Genomic DNA, 23,429 nt, shown 5'->3' on the forward strand with positions numbered 1-23,429 from the left:
ATGTAAAATATAGTTTAGAGTTTGCAAGTCTCACCTGCCTTATGATCTGAGGCTAACTTGTTCACTAACGCATCTCTGACATTCCAAGCTATGCAGAAATTACTTATGGAATTATTACAAAGATCTTTATAAGGTTGTATTATTATCCTTTTTAATTGAAAAAAGTTATTTTCATACAATATATTCAGATCCACAATTTTCCTTCCCTCAGTCTCCTAGACCCTCCCCACTCTTCCAACTCCATGCCTTCTTTCTCTTTAAGAAAATAAACAAATTAAAAACAAAACAAGATTAAAACAAAATGAACAGGGCTGGAGAGATGGCTCAGTGGTTAAGAGCACTGACTGCTCTTCCAGAGGTCCTGAGTTCAAATCCCAGCAACCACATGGTGGCTCAGAACCATCTGTAATGAGATCTGATGCCCTCTTCTGGTGTGTCTGAAGACAGCGACAGTGTACTTATATATAATAAATGAATAAATCTTAAAAAGAAAAACCAAAATGAACAAACCAACAAACAGAACATAATGAAACTAAGAAAGGGCATGAGAAAGGCATACATAAGCCCCCCCCCACTCATACGATCTCAGACACACACACACACTCTGTGTACACAAACAAAACCTATGAAAACTCAAGAGCATAAACTATAATATTCAAGCCAAAGATCAGTAAACAAAATCCCCCAAAGCAATATGATACAAGAAACCCTAAACATACTCTTGAGTTTGTTTTGTGTTGGCCGTTCACTGCTGGGCTTAGGGCCTGACCATATGTGTGGTTTGAGTGCCAGGTAAGACTCCTTTGCAGGAACTAATTTTCCCTTTGTGAGTAGTTGGTAAGTGGAGTCCTATTGTTTCTAGAAGATGCCGTTTCCTTGGTGTCATCCACCCTTTCCAGCTCTTGTTTTTTTCTGCCTTCTCTCCTGTATAGCTCCCTGAGCCTTGAAGGAGGGATTTGATGAGACAAACCACTTAGGACTGAGGGTTCCATGGCTTCTCACTCCCTGCACATTGTCCAGTTGCGGATCTCTGTGGTAGCTTCCATCTTTGGTAGGAGAAAGCTTCTCTGATGACGGCTGAGTGAGACACTGGTCTACGGTTTAGCAGATATCCTTAATAGTCATTTTATTGCTATGTTACTTTAGCAGAACAATATTTTTTGGTTTGCCCTAGGCCTATGATCTATGTATTCTTAGGTTCTTGGCCACCTGAGCATGTCAGGCAGGGGTTCCTTCTCATGGAGTGGGCCTTAATTCTAATCAGAGAGTGGCTGGTTACTCCCACAGCATTTGTGGCATTATTGCATCAGTATACCATACATACAGGTCTCCATTATAGGTCAAACAGCTTCTCTGGTAGCTTCCAGTACCGAGAAACCAGCCAGTAGGGATGAAGGCTCTAGTTAGACACCAGCTTCTCTGTGTTCAGTGAGATATGTGAGTATTGTCTTCAGCAATAAGTCATCAACCGATGGAGAGCAACCAACAGCATTGGCAGTAGCCTGAGTTGCTTGGGTGTTTCCATGGGTCCACTTTGCCCAACAACTCAATTAGATGTGACCCTGGCACTGCAAATTTCATTTGTAGTGAGAGATGTCTTTGTCTCCTCCATTACTTGATGATTTCATTATATATATATATATATTATATATAATATATACATATGGAATGAATGAAGCTCCTACTGTAGTAGGTTTCCATATGAGCCTCAAATGGCCCTTGGTTTTAGCTGTCTACCCCTGTCTTTCCTCTCTTCTCTGTTTAACTCTCCCATTCCAGTCTCCCCATTATCCCTTTCGTTAAAAATAGAATCTCATGTGTCCTTCTGACTCTGCCTCCATAGTACTGGGATTACAGTCATGTACTAAACTAGGTTCATGTGGTGCTGGGGATTGCATTGAGGTCTTTATGCATGCTAGGCAAACATTCTAACAACTGAGACACAGCCCTGAAAATAACAGGAGGAATTTTTTCTTTGCCTTTTCCTTGTGTTGAAAATAAATTCTTTTCTCATACAATATATTCTGATTCCAGTTTCCTCTCCCTTTACCCCTCCCAGCTCCTTCCCACCCTTCCAGGTCCAGTTTCTTTCTCTATCTCATTAAAAAAAAAAAGAACAGGCTTCTAAGTGATAACAGCCAAAAATGACCAAATAAAATATGATAAAACAAAAACCCATCACATTGAAGCTGGACAAGGCAACCCACCAGAAGGAATAGAGCCTGAAGAGCAGGCACAGGGATCAGAGACCGGTTTGTTTATTCGCTCACTCAGGATTCCCATAGAAATACTAAGCTGAGTGATGTAATACGACCTTGTATAGACCTACGTAGGCCCTGTGCTTGCTGCTCCAGTCTCGGTGAGTTCACATGAGCCTTGCTTAGTTCATTCAGGTGCTCTTGTTCTAATAGGAGGAAATTAAATTGTGCTATGCCCATGAAAGGAAAAACATGCACTTATTACATATTTTTCTAGGCATGACAGCAAAAGGGATCAGTGGGAGGAGGGAACAAGAGTGATGGGGATGAATGTGGTAAAAATGCTTTGTATACACATATAACATGTCAGAATCAAACCCAAACTATGTATAATTAATATACGCTAGTAAAAATCTTTAAAGTTATTTTAACATCTAAAATAATGTTATAAACTAGACATGGTGATGCCCACCTCTCATCCCAGCTCTGAGAGGTCAGAGGCAGGTAAATCTCTGGGAGTCGGAGGCTGGACTGGGCTGCATAGACACTTTTAGTCTGTCAAGGCCTCTCATACACCTTCCAAAATGCTCACAACATATCAACTAGAAAAAAAGAGTTAAGACTCCAATTTTATTTTGAATATAAAGGGAGGGCTATATACTAAAATTCTACTTTTAAAAAATGTTGACCGTCACATCATTTCACTTTCTTTACTTTGTGTGGTGCTGGGGATCGAACTTCAGGGTCTCTCACGGGCCAGTCAGGTACTGTATCCCCCTCCCAAGTATAACCTACACTTTTAAGTTAAAAAAGAATCTAAAAAATTAAAAAGTTTGAAGGGAAAAACCTGCTTCTTTCTATTCATGCCTTGTCTGAATAAATTCCTTACTTCAACTGAAAGTAGGCTTTGCACATCTCTGCTGCCACTGACTTTCTCGCCAGTACTACGCATCTTTATTTCCTCTCTTAGGCCGTGTACTTCCAGAAGGCAAATTCTATGCTCCTATTTTTAGGGTCTACAAAATGTTCTCTATTTTTATGAATTATTTCAATGAAACACATTTACAATGTTTTAGTAACCAGGAGTGGTATGTGGTATTAGTAATGCAATTTCCATATAATGTTCTTTCATTATCAGTGTAAGAGAAATTCTTGCTGTTGTTAAAGGTGGGGTTTTGCTGTGTAGCCCTGGCTGTTTTGGAACTCACTATGCAGACCAGGCTGTCTTGAACTCATACAGATCTGCATGCCTCTGCCTCTTGAATGCTTGGACTAAAGATATGTAACCACACTCAACCGGAAATTTATTTCTTGACATAAGAAAGTTCTTGGGGGTTCCATTGGGCTCAATTCTCTCCTAAGCTACATGTCTCTGCCCTCTCAAACCGCCATCCTTCAAACGTGGATCAGGTAATACAGTTTGTCAAACCAAGCCAGCAGTTTGTAAAGGACTTAATTTGACTGCTTAAAAGATACACTCAAACCTGAGAGGAAAGAATTCCGGAAGATCACCATGGCCACAGCGATAGGATTTGTTATCATGGGATTCACTGGCTTCCTTGTGAAACGGATCCACATCCCTATTAACAACATTACTAGACAACATTGAGTCCTTTTTCATCATGGAGCTAGTGAACCAATGAGGGGGTGACAAGCTCATGAAGTAAAACGTTGCCTGGATGCTGTGTGTTTTTCATTTCTTTCCTCCTTCCTATGAAGTTTTCTATTTCTAAATTAAAATAATTTCAAAATAAACTTTTTTTTCGGGAACAACAAAGGAGAGTGTTCTTGGTTGTCAGGTAGATTTCCTTCACTCATTCAGGGTTCCCGTGACTTCTAATTTATGATTTCCTAGGTTACATAGTATTCCCCGTACCCTAACTATATTTACTGATAATTGGTCTCCGGTGTGTTAAATTCATAGTATTGCAATGCTTGGTAAACAAAATACAGGAGGTACAATAAAGTGTGAATTTCAAAGAATATGTAGTTTCTACTATGAGTATGTCCCGGGTATCACAGGGGACATACTTATACTAAAATACTACATGTTATCTGACATTCCAATTTAATTCTAAATCCTAAGTTGTATTTTCTGCCCCTACCTAGGGTAGGGATTAGGGTTATCTGATTTTAAACTGAATCCCAAGAATCTAATAGGGCCACTTTATTATTAGACTAACAACTCTCTGTGTTCTATCCAAGACAGATGAACAGACACAAAGACAGAGCTGGGATTGGGTTGTCTGGGTTCTCAGATAAAGAAACCCCAGCACCCTGGAAGTTCAGCTTGTTTATGATACAGACAGAGTTGAGCAGAGAGGTGGGGGTTATTATGCATGCTGAACATAGAGTCATGGTCATTACACACAGATAAACAGGGAGTGGGTGTTATGTTGTACGGCTGCATCAAGGAGACAGGTGAACTATTCTCAGGGGAGCAGTGTCTGTCGGGGAGCAGTCTTTAGGGAAGCCTGAGGGAGGGAAGCTGTGCTGGGTATTTTTAAAAAAGATTTATTTATTATATATAAGTGCACTGTTGCTGTCTTCAGACACACCAGAAGAGGGCATCAGACCCCATTACAGATGGTTGTGAGTCACCATGTAGTTGCTGGGATTTGAACTCAGGACCTCTGGGAGAGCGTCAGTGCTCTTAATCACTGAGCCATCTCTCTAGACCCTGTGCTGAGCATTTGTTTGTACTTACTATCAACATCTACACATGAAACTGTTTCCTAAAGTTAGACTTCAATTCTTTGGGTCATTCTCTGACCCTCTACCATTTTTTTCAACCTATCATTTAAAGCACAAAATCCAAAATATCTTAATTGGGCACATGAAACCTTCCAGGAGATGGCCCAGTTTCTGTTTTCAGCATTCGTCCAGGCAGAGGCCCTGGCTCCCCTTCACAAATCCTCATGTGGCCTCTGCTTTGCCACCATGGTATGAGGGCTATCTGTCCATCCTCACCGCTCACACAGCCCTCTGCATATCCTCCCAGCATTGACTTTAACAGGTATCACCCATAACTGGTATTTCCCCATCACTATCACGTATATTTCCCTTTAAAAATTCTAAAACTGGGATTCTGACTTCCCAGTGACACCCTGCAATGCGGACACCAGAAGGCAGTTCTGAGCGGTTGTCAGAGCTGGAGCACGCGAACTTTGCGGTGGTTATTCCCAGTGGCATGACAACTGTAGATGCGAAGCTTTTCAGTCAACCAGCTGTGTGAAAAAAGGATTTTAAGTTGACTGCAGTCTGAAAAGTATGCAGTGACACCTATTAGGTCAAAAACCTTACAGAACAGATTTCAAGGGTTTGGAAGGAAATACCAGAGACAGGAATAGTGTGTTCTAAAAAAAAAAAAAAAAAAAAAAACCCGAAGGAAAGAAAAGAAAAGCAAAGATCTCTGCCTCTCACTCACGCTCATTAGCAGAATTCATTATTGAGGATAAATTCTATGTGATGAGTCACTATTGTTACATAGTTTAACTAGCAGTAGTCCTACACTGGTTCAAAATGAAAATCCTTTTTTTAAAGATTTATTTTATGTCTGTGAATACACTGTTCCTCTCTTCAGACACACCAGAAGAGGGCGTTGGATTCTTTACAGATGGTTGTGAGCCACTGTGTGTGGGAATTGAACTCAGAACCTCTGGAAGAGCAGTCAGTGCTCTCAATTGCTGAGCCATCTCTCCAGCCCCTGAAAAGTCTTTAAATTGAAACAACAAAAGTTGTGTGCATGGGGCTTTTGCCTATATGTGCATCCAGAGTGTATCCAGTGCCCACTGAGGCCAGAAGGCTCTATGGCTCATTGAACTGGAGTTAAAGATGATTGTGGGCAGCCTTGTGGGTGCTGGAAATTGAACCTGGGTTCTCTGGAAGGGCAGCAAGTGCTCTTAACCACTCAGACAACCCTCCAGCCACCCCCCAGGATGACTGTTGGCAATATAAGGTGTTCCTAAGCTGATGAAATGTGGTTCATTACCTTGCATTTTCAAAGAAATTCTTTAGCAATTAGTCTTACTCTGTGCAGAGGGCTTCTGAAGGCATTGTATCTCACTATTTTATGTTTCCTTTCCATTGAATTACAAAGTCTCAGGGGCCAGCACAGTGTTGGCCACTTAGTCCATGTGCATCTGGAGTTAGTTGAACAATTCTAGTGATTCAGGCCTGTAGTCCATTGGGAGGCTGAGACTAGGGGACAAGTTTAGGGACAGTGTGGGTTACAGAGGAAGTTCAACACTAGTGTGGGCAACTCGGTGAGACTGCCTCAAAATTAAAAAGTGTAAAATATAGCTGAGCAATCGTGCTCATGCCTACTGTCTGCAAGGACCATAGCTCAGTCCCAGTGACAGAGAGACACAGATACACACACAGACACATACCCACAGGCAGACACACAGACACACACAAGCACACACACATGAACAGACACACACACAGACACACACACAGACATAAACATACACATAGACACACACACATAAACACACTCACACACACACAGACACATACCCACAGGCAGACACACATAGAGGCACACAGACACACAGACATGAACAGACACACACACAAACACAAACATACACACAGACATACACACAGACATAAACATACACACAGACATACACACATAGAATCAACACACACAGATATCAACACACACACACAGACATACACACACAGATATCAACACACACACACAGACATACACACACAGATATCAACACACACACAGACATACACACACAGATATCAACACACACACACACACACACACACACAAACACAGACATACACATACAGATGTCAACACACACAGACATACACACACAGATATCAACACACACACAGACATACACACACAGATATCAACACACACACAGACATACACAGATATCAACACACACACAGACATACACACACACAGGCACACACTCACAGACACACACACGGACATAAACACACACACAGACATACACACAGACATAAACATACACACAGACACACACACAGACATCAACACACACACACACACACACACACACAGACATCAACACACACACACACAGACATACACATACAGATATCAACACACACAGACATACACACACAGATATCAACACACACACAGACATACACACACAGATATCAACACACACACAGACATAAACACACACAGGCACACTCTCACAAACACACACACAGACACACACACACGGACATAAACACACACACACGGACATAAACACACACACAGACACACACACAGACACACACGGACATAAACACACACACAGGCACAAACACACACAGAGACACACACACAAGGACACACATATGCATACACTAAAAGAATATCTGCAGGTCTCATGTTCTTTTGCCAGGAAAACTATCTACTCTGACTCTCAACCTGGTTCTATCCACTCTAAAGGATGACCTTGAACCATTTGTGACTTGAGCTATTATGGCAAAACATTTCTCATCAGAAAGTAAGTTCTTTTTTAGTAGCATTTTTTGAGGTCTTGCATTACATAATTTGTACGATCCAAACTAAGTTTCCTTGTGTATTATCTTATTACCTTGTTCGTGTAATTTCATATCCAATGTTAAGCTTGTTAATTTTTGTTGTTCTCAGCATAACTATTTAAAAAGGGGTAGAGTAGCAAAGAGCTAGTAAGACAGCCAAATGCAACTGTGTTACATTACCTCTGAGGAACACTGAGTTCATCTGATTGTTCTATTCAGATGACTGTTGCTAAATTTCTTCCAAGGAAGAGACATAAATGGTGTCCAAGGTTCCAACAGCGAACCAAGGCAAGAGTCCACTAAAGTTAACTCTGGGGAACCAGTGAGTTTATTGGGCTTCCTTATAGAGGTGAGGGCTTCCTTATATGGGAGTGGACCTCCTCTCTCCTCTTTCCTGGCTTCTATCTCTTCTAACCCCTCCCCCAGACCATGTGTCATTAAAGCAGAGTTGGCTACAACAGCTGGTATAACAGGTGGTGGAGAGCAGCTGGATAGTCAGGTGAGAATATTATGTCTTCTCAGTCCCTCTGTGCTGGGATAGAAACCACCAAGCCCAGCCCTGACGATCTTTTGCAATGGAGTGCAGCTGAATGCCCAAATATGGGGGTCACTTGGCTCAGAGGACAGTCACTCATGATAATGGCATATCCAGATACCAAAAGCCATGACTATTTTAAAAAGGTTACTCTGCTTAGTTGGTTTAAAATAATCTAAAATGGTTCTGGTTGGCTCCTACAAGGAATATAGCTCGGCAGATCATAATTCTGCCAGAACAGTCTACTCCAACATTTCAGGTAGGCTGTTGTTTAAGCAGAGTCACCGTGTTTCTAGTTTTCCATATAATTTATTTATTCCCTCTTAAAGTGGAACAAGGGTATTTGAGTTGGACTCCCTACTTTTAGTGTTTTTGAGAGAGAGTTTCTCTGTGTCACCTTGGCCGTCCTAAACTTGCTCTGTAGACCAGGATGGCCTTGAAGTTAGAGATCCATCTACCTCTGCCTCTTGAGTGTTGGGACTAAAAGCATGCGCTCACAGCCTGGTTTACTCCCTATTTTTAAAAGAAACCATTTTTTTTGTTTGCTTGTTTTTGTGTTTATGAGTGCTTCGCTGTACTGTGTGTGTCTGGTGCTAGAAGAGGAAGATGGATCCCATGGAACGGAGCTACTCAACAATTGTTGAGCTGCCATGTGTGTGATGGGAACCAAACCCTGGCCTGTGGCAAAGTGAGTGCTCTAACTGCTGAACAACCTTGCCAGCTTCAGGACAGCATCCTTTTAAAAACACCGGCAAAGACCAGCTTCTCTCCCATCCTCGATGACTGATACCCCTCAGAAAAAGCTGTCACAGTGTGGCAGCACAGCGGCACATGTCATAGTCAGGCACTTTACAGCACAAGAGTTATTTCTTCAGTTGAAGCTTAGGAAATACTTGGTTTGAATTTAGGGCCCCTGTTTAAGAAAGTAAGCCTGAGAAGTCCTCCAAGAACCAACCCCCCCAAAAGAAAAATGAATGAAGGAAAGATTCACCATGTTCATCTCATGTTCACTTCTATGCCAAAGCTTGCTGGGTAAGGGTCGCACTCTGCAAAGTCATTTTGTGTTCTTGTTCTCTTTCTTCTTTTGCCAAATACAATTGAAGTCATGTGTATACATCACAGACCCACCACACAGATTGGGGATCACATTCAGCATTTTCTCCACTTTTTAAAAGACAAATGCAGTGATTACAAGGACATGGGAAAAACACTAGAGGCCAAATGCATGTATTATTCTTGTACATTAAACATGTAGTATTGTGTATGCGCATGATGTTTATGGGAGGGGTGCACGCCACATGATGGTCAGAGGACAACCTTTGGGTCAGTTTTCTTCTTCTGCCATTAAGTGTTGTGAGAATCAAGTTGAAGTTGCCAGGTTTAGGAGGCAAATGTCTTTACCTCCTGTGCTGTCTTGCCAGCCCTAAATGTGGTTATTAATCAGTACTATACGATTCACCTGAATAAAAACTTAAACTATGGAAACCAGAGCCTACCCAATTCTAATTTAATTTTACTATTGTGCATGTGATGTACAACATCCAGCATGTGGAGGTCAGAGGATAATGTTGTGGAGTATGATCTCTCCTTCTAAGTGGGTTTCAGGGATCAAAGTCAGGTCCTTAGGAAGCAAGTACTTTACCCTGTCAGTTACCTTGCTCTCCACTATCTTACCTCCACTGGACCTTCTTCCTCTGGGTATGGACACTTGGTGAATTACGTTTTAAAGCTCTATAGGCAATGCTGATACATAAGTCTTGGCTAAGAACTGCTTTTAAATCATCACCCAGTGAACCAGTCACTTCAGAACTGTGGCCCATTTCTGTCTGGGGACTGATTGTTAATGTTTCCTGGCTTCTGTTTTTGTATGTGATGCCCCCTCCATATATATATATATATATATATATATATATATATATATATACATATACACACACACACACACACACACACACACACACACACACACACCTATTTCCTGTTCAGCTAGATGGCCCTATCATTTAGAACTTCTGAGCTTCCTGGCTGAACACCTGATCTTTGGTCCCCAGCGCCATTGCAAGCATGGGTTTTGGTTATTTGCTCCAGGTTAGTTCTCAAGACTTGGCTCTCCTGATCTTTGCATCTAACCTGCATCTTCACCACACGCCTCCATAGCAACCCGAGATTGACAACCTGCAAACACCACTGAGTCAGGGAAGAATTGCCAGGGTTCAACTGGAAAATGACCACAAATAACTGTAAAAGGTACAGTGAGTACCAGAGTATATCAGCAGACTCATTTCCTTCAAACGTGGTTTTGGTTCACACACACACACACACACTGGTCAGAACTGATCTAACATAGAGGGGGAAATTTCTTTCTCAGGACTAAAGGTGATCTGCTATCTGGGCCTAATGACCTTGCTGGCTGGTGCCTCGGTCTAGCTGTGTCTATGAGCAAAGCTGTTCTTTCTTCATATTTTTAGGGCCCCGATTTTTTCCTTCCCTTTTTTCACTAGCAGCTGCTACTTCTTTAGCTCATACTAGACTCATACTATTCCATAATACACAGGAAGTAGACATTATTATGGCCGGTTTTCAGACAGGCAGCTTTCACACACACCTGAGAGGCCCTGGTGAAAAAAATGAGACTAATTTTCTGAAAATTATGCACTAACATGGAAAAGAAAGACGTCAGAGCTGTGAAAACAACTTTTGTATTGTCACTGAACTCTGATTAGGAGATCTTGAGATCTGGAGTCTTAAGCAGTAAACATAAACCTTGGAAACTATTCCTATTACCCCCAATTTAAGAGATTTTTTTTTTCCTTCTTGAATTACAGCAATCATTTTCTGATTTTCAACGTTTTTATATTTTCTTAGAATACTGCAAACTCTTTTTGAAGACAGGGACCACACCGTATAACTAGCATGCAACATATACTGGTTATTTAATCAGTTGTGATCTTACTCTCTAATAAACTCATGCCTCTACTATGGTTCATTCCCATAGAACACTATGCTACTATTGATTGTTAATAAGTTAAAAAATATTCGGAGGCTTTTTTGTTTTTGAAATATTAGGAAAAGCCCAAGAAACAAAGCCTGATTTTTAAAACGGGCCACAAGCATGTCACTTCAGATGCCTAGCAGGACAGAATTTCAGCGTAGAGAAAATCCGGAAATGCAGGGCCAACGGGAGAGGCCCTTCAAATACCTAGTCTTAAAAGGTCTCAATGTTCCAAATTCAATTCATGTTTTAGGCAGCGGGTCTTGCAGTTCCCCAACTTCATATGAGACTTGCAGGTGCAGATTGAAGACTTTAGGTAACGTGACGGGCTGAGAATGTTTTCCGACACAATACTGGCAAAGACTGAGAGGCGGGTTTCCCAGGAACCTATCTATTCTCTGGGTCACCTGCGAAACGTGCTCATCCCTTTTCACTTTTAAAACGAGGGCAGTGGATTGGGGTTTGGAAAGCCCCTTTTATTTCTTAATATAGTCTAGTTAGTGCCTTAACAATTTGAAGACGGAACTAGGTTGGAGAGGACAGTTGCTTTACTAGTCTACATTTGAGTTCCGCTTCGTGTTTGCAGGGCTGGCTTCCTCTTCGGTGGATCCTCTGACCAGCTAGAGCCGGAGCCGAATGACTGGCCGGGATTAATACCAGGTCATAAACAACCTCTCACTTCCCCTCCCCCTGGGCCGCCCCAAGGCCCGGCCTGCTGCCGCCGCGTGGGCCTGCGCGGTCCCGTATCCTTCGTCAGTTCACCCTTCTCGGCCCTGCACTCTTAATCACGACACAGAGCCCTCACCCACAGGTTGGGGGCCGCTTCCACTTCCCTTCTCCCGACCCTGTCACGGTGCACGGCCAAAAGGCCGGACGCCCTGACACACACGCCTACAGCCCGCTGCCGCCCTACGCGCGCTGACGCAGTCCCCGCCCCAACCCGCGGTGCTTCCGCGGCCTGTCCCCGCCCCTTCCCGGAGCCCGCCTCCCGGCTGCGGGCCTCGGGCCGTCCGCCTCCCCTTGCGCTGGTTCCAGCGTGCACCCGCTGCCCCGCCTCTGCGCGTGCTCAATAACTGTCCTCTCAGTCGGCCTGCAGGCTTCCCCCGCCCCTGAGCTGTTTGAATATGCTAATGAGGCTGTAAGGACCAGCCAATAGGGCAGAGGGTCTCTGGATCACATGACTCGAGTACGTGTCAGGGGCGGAGCCTACGTAGCCCCTGCCCGAGTTAAAACCGGAGTGTGAGAGAGAAAAGCGCTTCAGTAGCGAGAGGGGCTGAGAAAGTGGTGACACCGCTGGGGTGCGGAGGGAGTCTCTCAAACTTCTCTCAACAGCCCCAGGGCCAATCTCCCCTCAGCCCACTCCCCTGTTCGCCAGATCCCTGGTCCCCACTCCCTGCACTGGGGGTGGGGTGGGGAACTGGGCCCGTCTCCCGCGGGGACACACACAGGGGCCGGGAGTGGGGACGGGACCCCCAGGCCGGGGGACGGACGGACGGACAGACGGCCGCGCGGCCGCCCCAGCGGGCAGGCAGGCCGGAGGCGGGGGTACGGCCGGGTGGACCTGGGCTGGGGAGTTTCCTCTCAACTATCGGGGGAGAAACTCCCCATAGCCGGTGTTTTCCTCCCGGGGGCCGCGTTCCCCGCCCCGCATATCGGCGGTTGCCGCCGCCGCTGGTGCCTCCACCTCTGCCATCTCTTCACCACCTCGGGCCCCGGTGTCCCCGGCCAGCACTATGCCCATCTTACTGTTCCTGATAGACACGTCTGCCTCTATGAACCAGCGCAGCCATCTGGGCACCACCTACCTGGACACGGCCAAAGGCGCGGTAGAGACCTTCATGAAGGTACCGACTGACCGAGCCCCGGTGGCGACCCGGACCCGGTGGCCCGCGGGGGGCAGGGCGGGGGGCAGCGGGTCTACTGCGGGCTCCGCGGGCGCGGGGACCCCTCCCCCACCGCGCCGGCGGGCGGGCGGGCGGGCGCTGGGAGCGGGCTCTGCTGGGCCTGGCCCATGTGGGGCTGCTGTGGGTGCGGGGGGCGGCGGAGGGACGGCCCTGCGTGTGCGGTACTGTGGGGGCGGCCAGCGACCCTTCTGTGACTGGTAACCTCGCCTCTGTGCTTCCCTCTCTCCCGCCTGTCCCCACCCTGGCCCGCAGCTCCGTGCCCGGGACCCTGCCAGCAGAGGAGACAGGTATATGCTGGTCACTTTCGAAGAGCCGCCCTATGCTATCAAGGTAACAGCCCTCGCCCTCCCCCCTCCCTTCCCTGCTCCTTCCTAGCTCGCCCTCCCCGCCCCCTCTTCATTATGCTCCCCTCCCCCACCGCCGCTCCCGCCTCCAGGTCCCTTCCCCGCGGCCTCCCGCCCCTCCCCAGCTCGGGAGCGCCAGCACGGTGGCAGTTTCTGGCCCACCGCCGTCCCCTCCGGGTCCAGCTCGGCCTGGCGGCGGAGGCGCTACGATCAACATGGCCGACATTTCCCCTCCGCGGCGTGAGCGGCAGCAATGAACTGTGGGGGATATTTATTCAAGTTAGCCCGAGTGACAGCGGGGCCCAGCCTTGCCTTGCCCGGTTTTGCATTAAAAGGGAATCAGCCAAGCTGGCAGGGAAGCCAGGAAGGGGGGCTTCGAGACTTGGTCATCACTGAGTGGAACTAGGAAGGCCACAGATCGGTGGGACAGCTGTGGTCAACTTAAGAAGTCCTGCTGCCATCTGCCTTCCACTAGCACCTTCGAAACACCCACCCCTTACACACAATTTGGAGGATGTTATATTAGCAAATTTCCCAGTTGAAGTTATTAAAGTATTAAGACGGTTGTTACTTAACAAAAGGTGTAGGGGCGAGCAGATTGATTCTTGGCCACCTTTGGAAGAGTTTCCTCACCAGAGACAACAGTTATAACACATTCCCCAAACTGTAACAAGCAAAAGTGAAGTTAAATATACAAACCCAAAATGGAATACCTGCTTGGTGGACATCACATTATAATCGGTGTCCATGTGTGTACATGGCTTCAACTGATAAAAAAAAATCTTACATCTTTCTTTTCAGGCTGGATGGAAAGAAAACCATGCAACGTTTATGAATGAACTGAAAAACCTTCAGGCAGAAGGACTTACGACTCTTGGCCAATCCCTAAGGACAGCTTTTGATTTGTTAAATTTAAATAGATTAGTAACTGGCATAGACAACTATGGGCAGGTAGGTTGAATACTAAGGTAGAAAAGAGTTGTTTTTATTTATGTGTACAAAACCACAAACCAGTCCAAAAGTATGTAACCTGGAATGCAAGTATAAAACATTTGAGGTTGAAAAACAGTGCACACAGTTCAAAACACCTAAGGTGTATGGTCTTACATCCCCAGTCCCCCTTTAAATGTATCTGCATTCAGAATTCAAACCTGAATTCTTGGCTAGAAAGTTGACACACAAATTTGGTTTCAGTCCCTCAAAGTTCATAAAAGACACACAACGGAAGATGTCCTGTCTCAGTGTGCTGGTCTGAAATTTCTTGTAGGCACATATGTAACTATTGAATAGGTCACAGTCAGTATTGCCTCTGTATTATAGAGATGTTGGGCAAAATGATTGTTAGCCGAGGGTTTAGTTTAGCCTAGACGGTGTACTCAGAAAGGCAAGGTTTTACCATAGAGTGCAGTAACTGGTTGACTACATTCATTATGAAGCTGAAAATAAATGGCAGATTCTTAATTTCTAAAGTTTAAAATTCCAAGACTGGGAAGGTGTTTTCTGGAGAACCTGAAAGCCTGCCTGTTTTCCTGAAGCTCCCCATAAGTCCTTTTTTTCATCTGTGAGGATAGGGCAAGAGCTTCAAGTCACAACAGTCATTCACCACAATGTCGATAACTTTTATGATCTTGCTATCCTAGAAATACAAGATAACCAAAGAATATGCAGTGGTGTACACAAGGAGTAATATCACACCCAAGGATTTCAGTATGCAAAGCACTATTACCATAATGCTATATTTAGGAATATATGTTATACACTTTTCCCAAGTTCCATAATGCACAGTTCTCATGAATTTTGAACATGTTAAGGAAAATTTCCAGTGACTTCAAGCTATATGCCTCAATTGGGAATAATTCTTAAACATCTTTAAAAACTAGTTGAATTTAGTCCTTATAGCATTTAAAGTATGCATTACAAATCAGGCTTATCTGAAAATCATTTCCATCATTTAGGTAACTATAGCAACACATTTTTTTGTTGCTTTATTTTATAATCTTGCCACTTGTTGGTCAGTTTCTGTAAAAGCATTTTTTTTTCCTTTGTTATATGTAGTGCTGTTGTCTTTAACATTTAAAATTTAATCCAAACTTGATGAGTTCAAACACCTTTGAAACTTGTTATTTAGTTCCTTTATTTCGTTGTCGGGTTCTGTGTTGTAGAACTATTTCCTGTTTTTCTGTGTCATATTCATATGAGGGAAGGACATTTGGTTACATACACCTCCTACATTTTTAAAACATGGCATAAAGTCCTGTAGGAGAATTGTTTACCATGGAGCGTTCGAGGGCATTTGTGTGCTTACTCTTGTAGGAAGTTTCAGGCTGAAGGGAGAACTGTTCTGAGCTTTATTGCTTTGACCAACAGAAAAAAGTTCTGGAGACTATGATGTTCTTACTGGCCAGACAACAAGGACGAAAGATGCTCTGTAGTTGTTTCAGTGAATCTGCTAGGATGCAGGAAGCAATATTGATGCTTTTTGCTTATATCCTGAACTTTTACATAATGAAACTAGCATTAAAATAATTTAAAACGCTACAATTTCTGAATAAATAGAAATTTTTATTTGAGTAAAGTTGACTTAGAAGAAAACAGTCTTCTGGATTTTTTCATCATGAAACCATTTTTGTTTATTTAAATATCTTGTTATTTCCTATTTATATAAAGGTCAGAATTTTGGAAGATTGAAACTAATTTAATACTAAATCTCGTTTGGATATTTGGAAAAGAGCATTAGGATGACTTTATTCTGTGACCTTAGCATTTTTTTACATAAGCATTTCATGTTGAATAATAGGAGTACTAAATATGTTCTCAGTAGTTGGAGAGAGTGAGAGAATGTGGGTTAACTGGAAGACAGCATGTTACTTTTACAGAGCATCTCTACAACTTAATATAGTTCCAAGTTATTTTCTTAAATACGGGTTAATTGTGCACGTTTATTTATATACTTACATCAGTAACCCTTTTTCATATACATACAGATACATAGGTGATTTCAAATAATCAGTTGTAAGAGCACTGATTTCTGTATTGCATTTATTAACTTAATACTCTTTTTTTTTTTTTTTTGGAGCTGGGGACTGAACCCAGGGCCTTGCGCTTGCCTACACTCTACCACTGAGCTAAATCCCCAACCCCTAACTTAATACTCTTTAAATATTTATTTTATGTATATGAGTGTTCTGCTACACTGTACACCTACTGTGTACATCTGCATGTCAGAAGAGAGCATCAAATCATGAGCCACCATGTAGGTGCTGGAAATTGAATTCAGGACCTCTGGACAAACAGCCAATGTTCTGTAACTGCTGACCATCTCTCCAGCTCCCAACTTAGTATGCTTAATTAGATAGAAGACTCAGGATTGTAAGGTTAGAAATAGCTGAGCAAAAAGGATTCTTGAATAGTTTTCTCAAACACCTTGAAAACACTAACAATTGTTCTACCTATATAAAGGTCCTTTTAAAAAGTTGGTAATTAGTACCATTTGCTGGTTTTTCTATAGCCATAGATCAGTGTTAACCTTTAGTAATCCCTTCCCTTTACAGGCAGTACATGTTAACAATTTCAGATGGGTCTGAAAATAAGCTCTAGTTGATAAGATTAAGAATGCAGACAGGTTGAACAGTATTATATAAATTGGTGTTTTTATATTCTGTGGGGTTTTTTGTTCATTTGTTTTTCAGTGTTTGCAGCATTTTTTGTTTGGTTTTTGTTTTTGAAGTTAGGCTTACCTGCTCAATCTGACTCTGGTCTGTACATCCTCATTTTTCTCACTGGCCTCACTCTACCCCCATCTACCAATATAATAGCTCTGATTGGATTGTTTAGAGTGGGCCTGACATACTGTGTATTTTAAAAAGAATGCTTTGAGGATTTTAGGTGGGAGCAGTTACCCCGTTTGAAATGATGGCTTTGGTGTGAGATGAGGTGGATGATCCTATTTGTCTTTCAAGCTAGTCTCAGTGCATAGCCATTTCTGGCTTGGAATTCACTGTGTCGATTGGCTGGTCTTGAACTCACAGAGGTCTGCCTGCTTCTCCCTTGAGCGTGGCATTACAGGTCTGCATCACCACACCTGGCCAGGTTCTCTTTAACGTCAGTTAGTGAAGTGGTGAGAAGTTGGCTCCTGTTTGAGTTTTTGGGTTTTCTTTTGCCTTAGATTATCAGTAAGTGTTGTTTGCTTATTTATTAAGCTATAGATGTTTATTATGTTATGCATATATTAAGGTATAGATAACCCTTTCAAGTGGAAATAGATTATTATACTTTGCCATGTAATGTCTGTACTACACTGCTGAAATGTAATCTGAAATAATAGTGAAGAGTTAGTTTTTGTGTGGTGTTAAGTATGAAACCCACAGCCTGGTGCATATTAGACAAAGATTTTACCACAGAGCTACACTCTGTTTCCTGTTAAAAAACATTAATCCCTTAATTTAACAAAGTAAGTTTTGTTTTAAAAATTCATTGCCGTTTGTGTGTGGTGAGGGATAGTGTGCCACAGTGCATATGTGAAGTAACCTGTGTAAGGTTTAGTGGTGTGGACCTTTTTCTGCTAAGTCATCTTGCTCTCCCAGAATTCCTTTTTTTTTTTTTTTTTTAAAGTACAAAACAAAATTTCCTACCTTCTTTATTTCTAAGTGTGCAGTTATATAGTTCTAGGTATATTCACAGTGTCCTATAAGCAATGCCTGTAACTTTTTCATCTCACAAAATTAAAGCTTATTAATAACCTTTGCTGCTTATACTCCCTTCAGGACCTTTTTCTATTGGGTGGTTTTGTTTTTGTTTTTGTTTTTGCTAGACTACTGTGATACCTGTGTTATCACATAAATATAGTTGGACCCTCCATCTGTGGGTTTGCTAATCTAGGCAACCACAGTTTAGAAACAATTAGGAGCTAATCCTGCATCTGTACTGAACATGTTTCCATTGTTGCTGTTCACTACATACAGCTCTTTACATAACAGTAAGATTATATTAGGTTTTTCAAATAACATAGAAATGATGTAGAAAGTACATAAGAGATGTGTGTAGGTTATAAATAAGTATCCTATTTTATATGAACTACTTCAGAATCTGGATTTTGGTATCTCTGGGAAAGTCTAGGATCCAGCTGTTGGTGGATGCTCGGGATAAAGAGTGTAGTTGTCTTACTATGACTCAGGAGTATTTGCCCAATTCTTAAGGTTCATCCACACTGTAGCATAGAGAATTTTTGTCAGAATTTTCTTGACTATTAGGAATAGTCAGTAATGGACATAGGTAAGTATCTCTTTACGACTCTATTTTCACTTCTTTGGATATGCACATTTAAAGAGAACAGTAAATCTAGCCAGGAATGGTTGTGTGCACCCTTAATCCTATTACTTAGGAGGCAGAGGCAGGTTTTTTAGTTCAAGGCCAGCCTGGCCTGTAGAATCCCTGTCTGGAAAAACCCAAAAGAGGAGAAAAAGAATAGTAAATCTTAATTTTTTTGAGGTTTCCATACTTTTCCGTAGCAATAGTACACAATATTTCACGAACATCTTAGTGGGTGTGAGCAAATGCTCGCTATTGTTTTGGTTAGCGTCTTTGATCATTGTCCTGAGCATCTTCCCATGAGCTGCTTAGCTGCTTTAGATACAGTCTCTGGACATAGAGGTATTTAAAGTCACGCTAAGCATGGACTTGACACAAGCACAGACACATGAGTTTTTGTTTTGTTTTTGTGTTGTATTGGGGGTTGAATTATGGCCACACACACCTATTCAAGTACTCTGCCACTGAGTTATATTCCTGTTCTTTGGGATTTTTTTTTAATGTTCTGGTTATTAACTCCTTTACCAGATTATTCACATATTTGTCATTGTGTAGGTTAGGCTTTTACACTGTTGATTGTGTCCTTTTGGTGCATAGAACTTATTTAGTTCATTAACTTTCCCTGTGCTTCTCTTGTCTATAGAAGTTTGCTTATTCTAGTATTATTGAAGCATTTCTTTTATAGTTTTAGAACACACTTAGGCCTTTTATCTGTTTTGAGCTGATTTTTATATACAATGTATATAAAAGATCTGACTCTTCTTTTGTATGTGGCTGTCCAATTGCTCCAGCAATATGGGATAGTCTTGGCAAATCTTTTTCAAAGGCATTTTTAAATAATTAGTAATGAGAGAGGACTTTACACTTAATACCCCCACCCCCACCCCCATGTGGTTTAGAGAAGAGAGCAATAGCTGGAAATGGAATGCCCAGTCTTCACTTTGTCATTAAATCACTGTGTGAGACTAAGAAATGACTTTGCTGTCCTGTCTCTGCTGCTTATTCTGAATAATTGTACCCATGCCATAGAATGAGTGAGAGGTTTAAATCTGATAAATGTCTAAAATGTCTATGAAGTGTTTAGTTAGGGACAAAACAAACTTTTAACAATACGCAGTAAAATAGGCTTGGTAGCACAGGCCAAACGTAAATTCTGACAGAAGCCAGAAGGCCATCCTGGTCTGCCTATTGAGACACACTGCCTCAAAAGCCAGAACAAAACCCAAAGTAAAGATGTGCAGTTGCTTACCTCTAGTTTTCCTGTTTGTTTTTTTCTCCTTTGTTTAGAATTATAATTATAAAAAATCTAGTGAGCTTTAATGTTGGGTTCTATTACATGGTTTGAAACCTATTAGAATGTTGAGGTTTTTTTTTTCCCTTGAATTTTGTATTCATCCTAGAAAAGCAGAGATGAGAGAGATATTAATATAACTTTGTCAGAGTTGCTTAATGGTAGCTAGTTACTATAAGATTGTGTTTTTAAAGAAATACATTGAGTGGAAATGTGTTAAGTATTGGGGAGACATTTTAAAAGCAGTACTCTGAACAAGAACTGGGTGTGAATTTGGCTAACAGGTCAGAGATATGACAAAAATCATATTGCCCTCGGATTTTTTTGTTTTCTACCGGTCTGATTTATAAAGAGCTTTTAGGAGCTGTTTTCGTTCCAAAAAACTTGCTACAGTACTTTTTGATACTGTAAGTCTGTTTTCTAGATACTAAAAAAATTGCATGGATTTGGCATTTCAGAAGGAAAATGACAACATTTTACCCAAAGAACATCTTTGTGTTCTTAATTGTCTTGTGATGTCTTAAATACAAGCGGCAAGAAATTCTGTATAGTTGAAAAGAGAAAGACAAAGAGCAACTCTAGTGTCTGAGTGAGGCTTCTGCCGACCTAGAGTCAAGTTGAGTTGATGTAAGGTAATTTATGGTTAGAAGCAACTAAAGGTTGGTTAGCCTTGTTTATGTTCTAGGGTCTTTAAAATGTTGCTCTATTATTATGCCATAATTTGTAATTTGAAATTTAAAATTTTTAGCCATTATAATCTGACATTTATGATTAAAATGCCTTAATATATATATATTTTTTAATTTTAGGTGTTTTCTTTAGATGACAAATGATCATAGAATGAGCTCATTTCTTTCATTTTTAAAAATTGATTTCCCTAAATAAAATAACCAATTAAAATTATTTAAAAAGCAAAAGAAATGATTTCCTTACATAAACTATTTTTGTTAGCTGAATTAATTTATGTAATTATGCATGTTTTACTGATTATAAACCTAACACAGAAGAAGTTTTGGTTTTGTTTTGCTTTTCTTTGTTTCTATAACTTTTAAAATCATGTTTACCTATTTATTGGGGGACAACATAGATTGGAGGTTAGAGGGAAATTTTGCAGGCGTCAGTTTTGTTCTTCCGCCATGAAGTACCATTAGATTGAACTCTATTCAGTTGGCTTGCTAGCATGTCCATGCTGAGTCATCTTACTCCCCTCCCCCACGCCCCCTTTCCACTCAAGGTCTTAATTATCTCAGATTGGCCTTAATTCACTATGTAGCCAAGGATGATCTTGAATTTCTTTACAAAAGAATTACTTATCTCATGCATATTTGCTTATGCCTTTATGTGTGCTGCATTTGTACCTTGGCTTTGGTTCCTCTAGAACTGAAGGACAGTTGTAAACTGCTGTGTGGATGCTGAGATCCAGTCCTGGGGCCTCTGCAGTAGTAGCAAGTACCCTTAACTTCTCTGAGCCCTGCTCCTGAACGCTTGGTCCTCCTGCCCCCACTTCTTGAGTGCTGGGTTCCACCATGAAGGCTGGTGTGGGACTGTGGATGGAACACAAGATTTATGCATGCTAGGAGAGTCCTCTTCTGAGCTCTATATACTTCCACCCCTACTTTAGAGCCTTTATTTATATTTGGTATTACAAGTTTTTTAATGAAGCTTACTGAACTTTTCTATACTCTTGAGCAGAATTCTGACAACTTTTCATTTTTTGTGGTTTAGCGTATCTTAAATTCGCAGAAGAAGGAAAGGTCCTGAAAAGTTAATAATGCTTAATTTATTACAATTTTTGAAACATTGGAGCATTTCAAAAGATCTTAATAGATTTGAAATAGTCATATATCTTATAGTAACTGGTAATTTAAAGTCTTATTGAAAAGAGTAAAGGTATAACAGCAGATTTTCTGTATTTTTGTTTTTGTGTCTGTAAATACCATGTGAAGTCTTAACAGTTCCTGTTTGAAAACAGCATTTTATTTAGCTGGTTTATGTAGCCTTTTGTGTAATATTTCATATAAATATTACGTGTTACCTTGTTAGCTTCAATTACATTTCTTCCTCCAGTTTGGAAAAAAGTGATACGGTTGAATAAGGGACAGTTGATAGGTCCTCAATAAGGACAAGGTTATGTTAATATAAATTTTACAAGTTCGTGTGTGTGTGTGTGTGTGTGTTTATGTTTATCTACTGAGCCATCTCCCTGGCACCAAGGCCAAGGGTTATAACATATATATATATAATATATATATTATATTATATTATATTATATTATATATATATGTTATTAATAGGATTTTTGTTTGCACATTTTAATGCTTTGCTTCCTGAGTTAAGTAGTCAACATAACAACTAAAAACTTGTCGGCTAATTAGCTGATCTTTGCATTTGAGCCAGCCAGTAACAGGGCTTCCCTGGACAGCTTTGTAGTTAGTTAGCTGTCATTGTTTCTTTTTGTCTAAGATAGTTTTGAAAATACTTAGCCTCCTGTCTTGCTTATGGCTATCCAGCACACTCATGAGTCCCTCGTGTGTCTGTAGTCTCTAATCTTGCCTGTCTCCAGGAACATTTAATAGAAGAGCTCACCGCAGAGACTGCTATGAGTGTTGAGTGATGTGCAATCCCCTTTATTACCGTAAAACAATTATTTTGTAAATTTCTTTTTGGAAACTGAAATACTGTGAATAGGAAGCTAGGTTTGCTTTAATCCTGCTTTTTTCCCTAGAACCTTGTGGTGATACAGAAAAGCAAAACCAAAAATAAACAGCAAATCTCCAACTTCCCTCATAAAATATGGATGCTGGTCTCTCTACTGAAGAGCTTATGTTTTAACTAGTCCTTTAATCTCTCTGATCTTCAAATTCTCATCCACAAAGTGATGAAAGTACCAATTTTGAAAGGTTTGTAAGAATTAGAAATAATATTTTTTAATCAACCTAGCAAAGTAACTACTGGCATATGGTAGGGACTCAGTTGATAAGGATCATTATCAGTGCCAAGGAAGACACTTTAGCAGGGCAGCGGCTTTCTAGTGTGAGGCTGACCAGACCTACAATCTCTATGTCATAACGCTTGCTGTAGGGAACATGTTTCTTGGCTTTAATTTTTGGTCTCAATGATTGCTAAAAAGAGTATTTTGAAAAGTTTACTGAAGTCTTTCATGAATTTTTTTTTTCAAAAACAGTTTCATTCCAACAGACAGGCAAATATACTTCTGAATTTCAAAATAAGAACATCTTCAGTCTTTGAGGAATCTCACATCAGTCTTTTTCTAGGACTGTATATTTTAGAATTCACATTGGTGATGGTTAACTGGGGTAGAT

At 41.4% G+C, this 23,429-nt stretch overlaps 1 protein-coding gene across 3 annotated transcripts in view; it reads left to right on the forward strand.

Moving 5' to 3' along the window:
• Ints6 (integrator complex subunit 6) overlaps positions 1-23,429 on the forward strand; it is a 114,097-nt gene that overhangs the window by 30,867 nt on the left and 59,801 nt on the right. For 2 of the 3 annotated variants that reach the window (XM_032918051.1, XM_032918053.1), the window contains exons 2-4: positions 11,847-13,104; positions 13,417-13,494; positions 14,310-14,459. In XM_032918051.1, coding sequence (XP_032773942.1) covers positions 12,994-13,104; positions 13,417-13,494; positions 14,310-14,459 — 339 coding nt within the window. In that variant the 5' untranslated portion in view covers positions 11,847-12,993. Of the gene's footprint in view, positions 1-10,340; positions 10,357-11,846; positions 13,105-13,416; positions 13,495-14,309; positions 14,460-23,429 lie in introns of those variants that run through there. The other variant, XM_032918052.1, reaches the window with a different exon arrangement.

Source organism: Rattus rattus, chromosome 12 (assembly GCF_011064425.1).
Source record: "Rattus rattus isolate New Zealand chromosome 12, Rrattus_CSIRO_v1, whole genome shotgun sequence".
Lineage (NCBI taxonomy): Eukaryota > Metazoa > Chordata > Mammalia > Rodentia > Muridae > Rattus > Rattus rattus.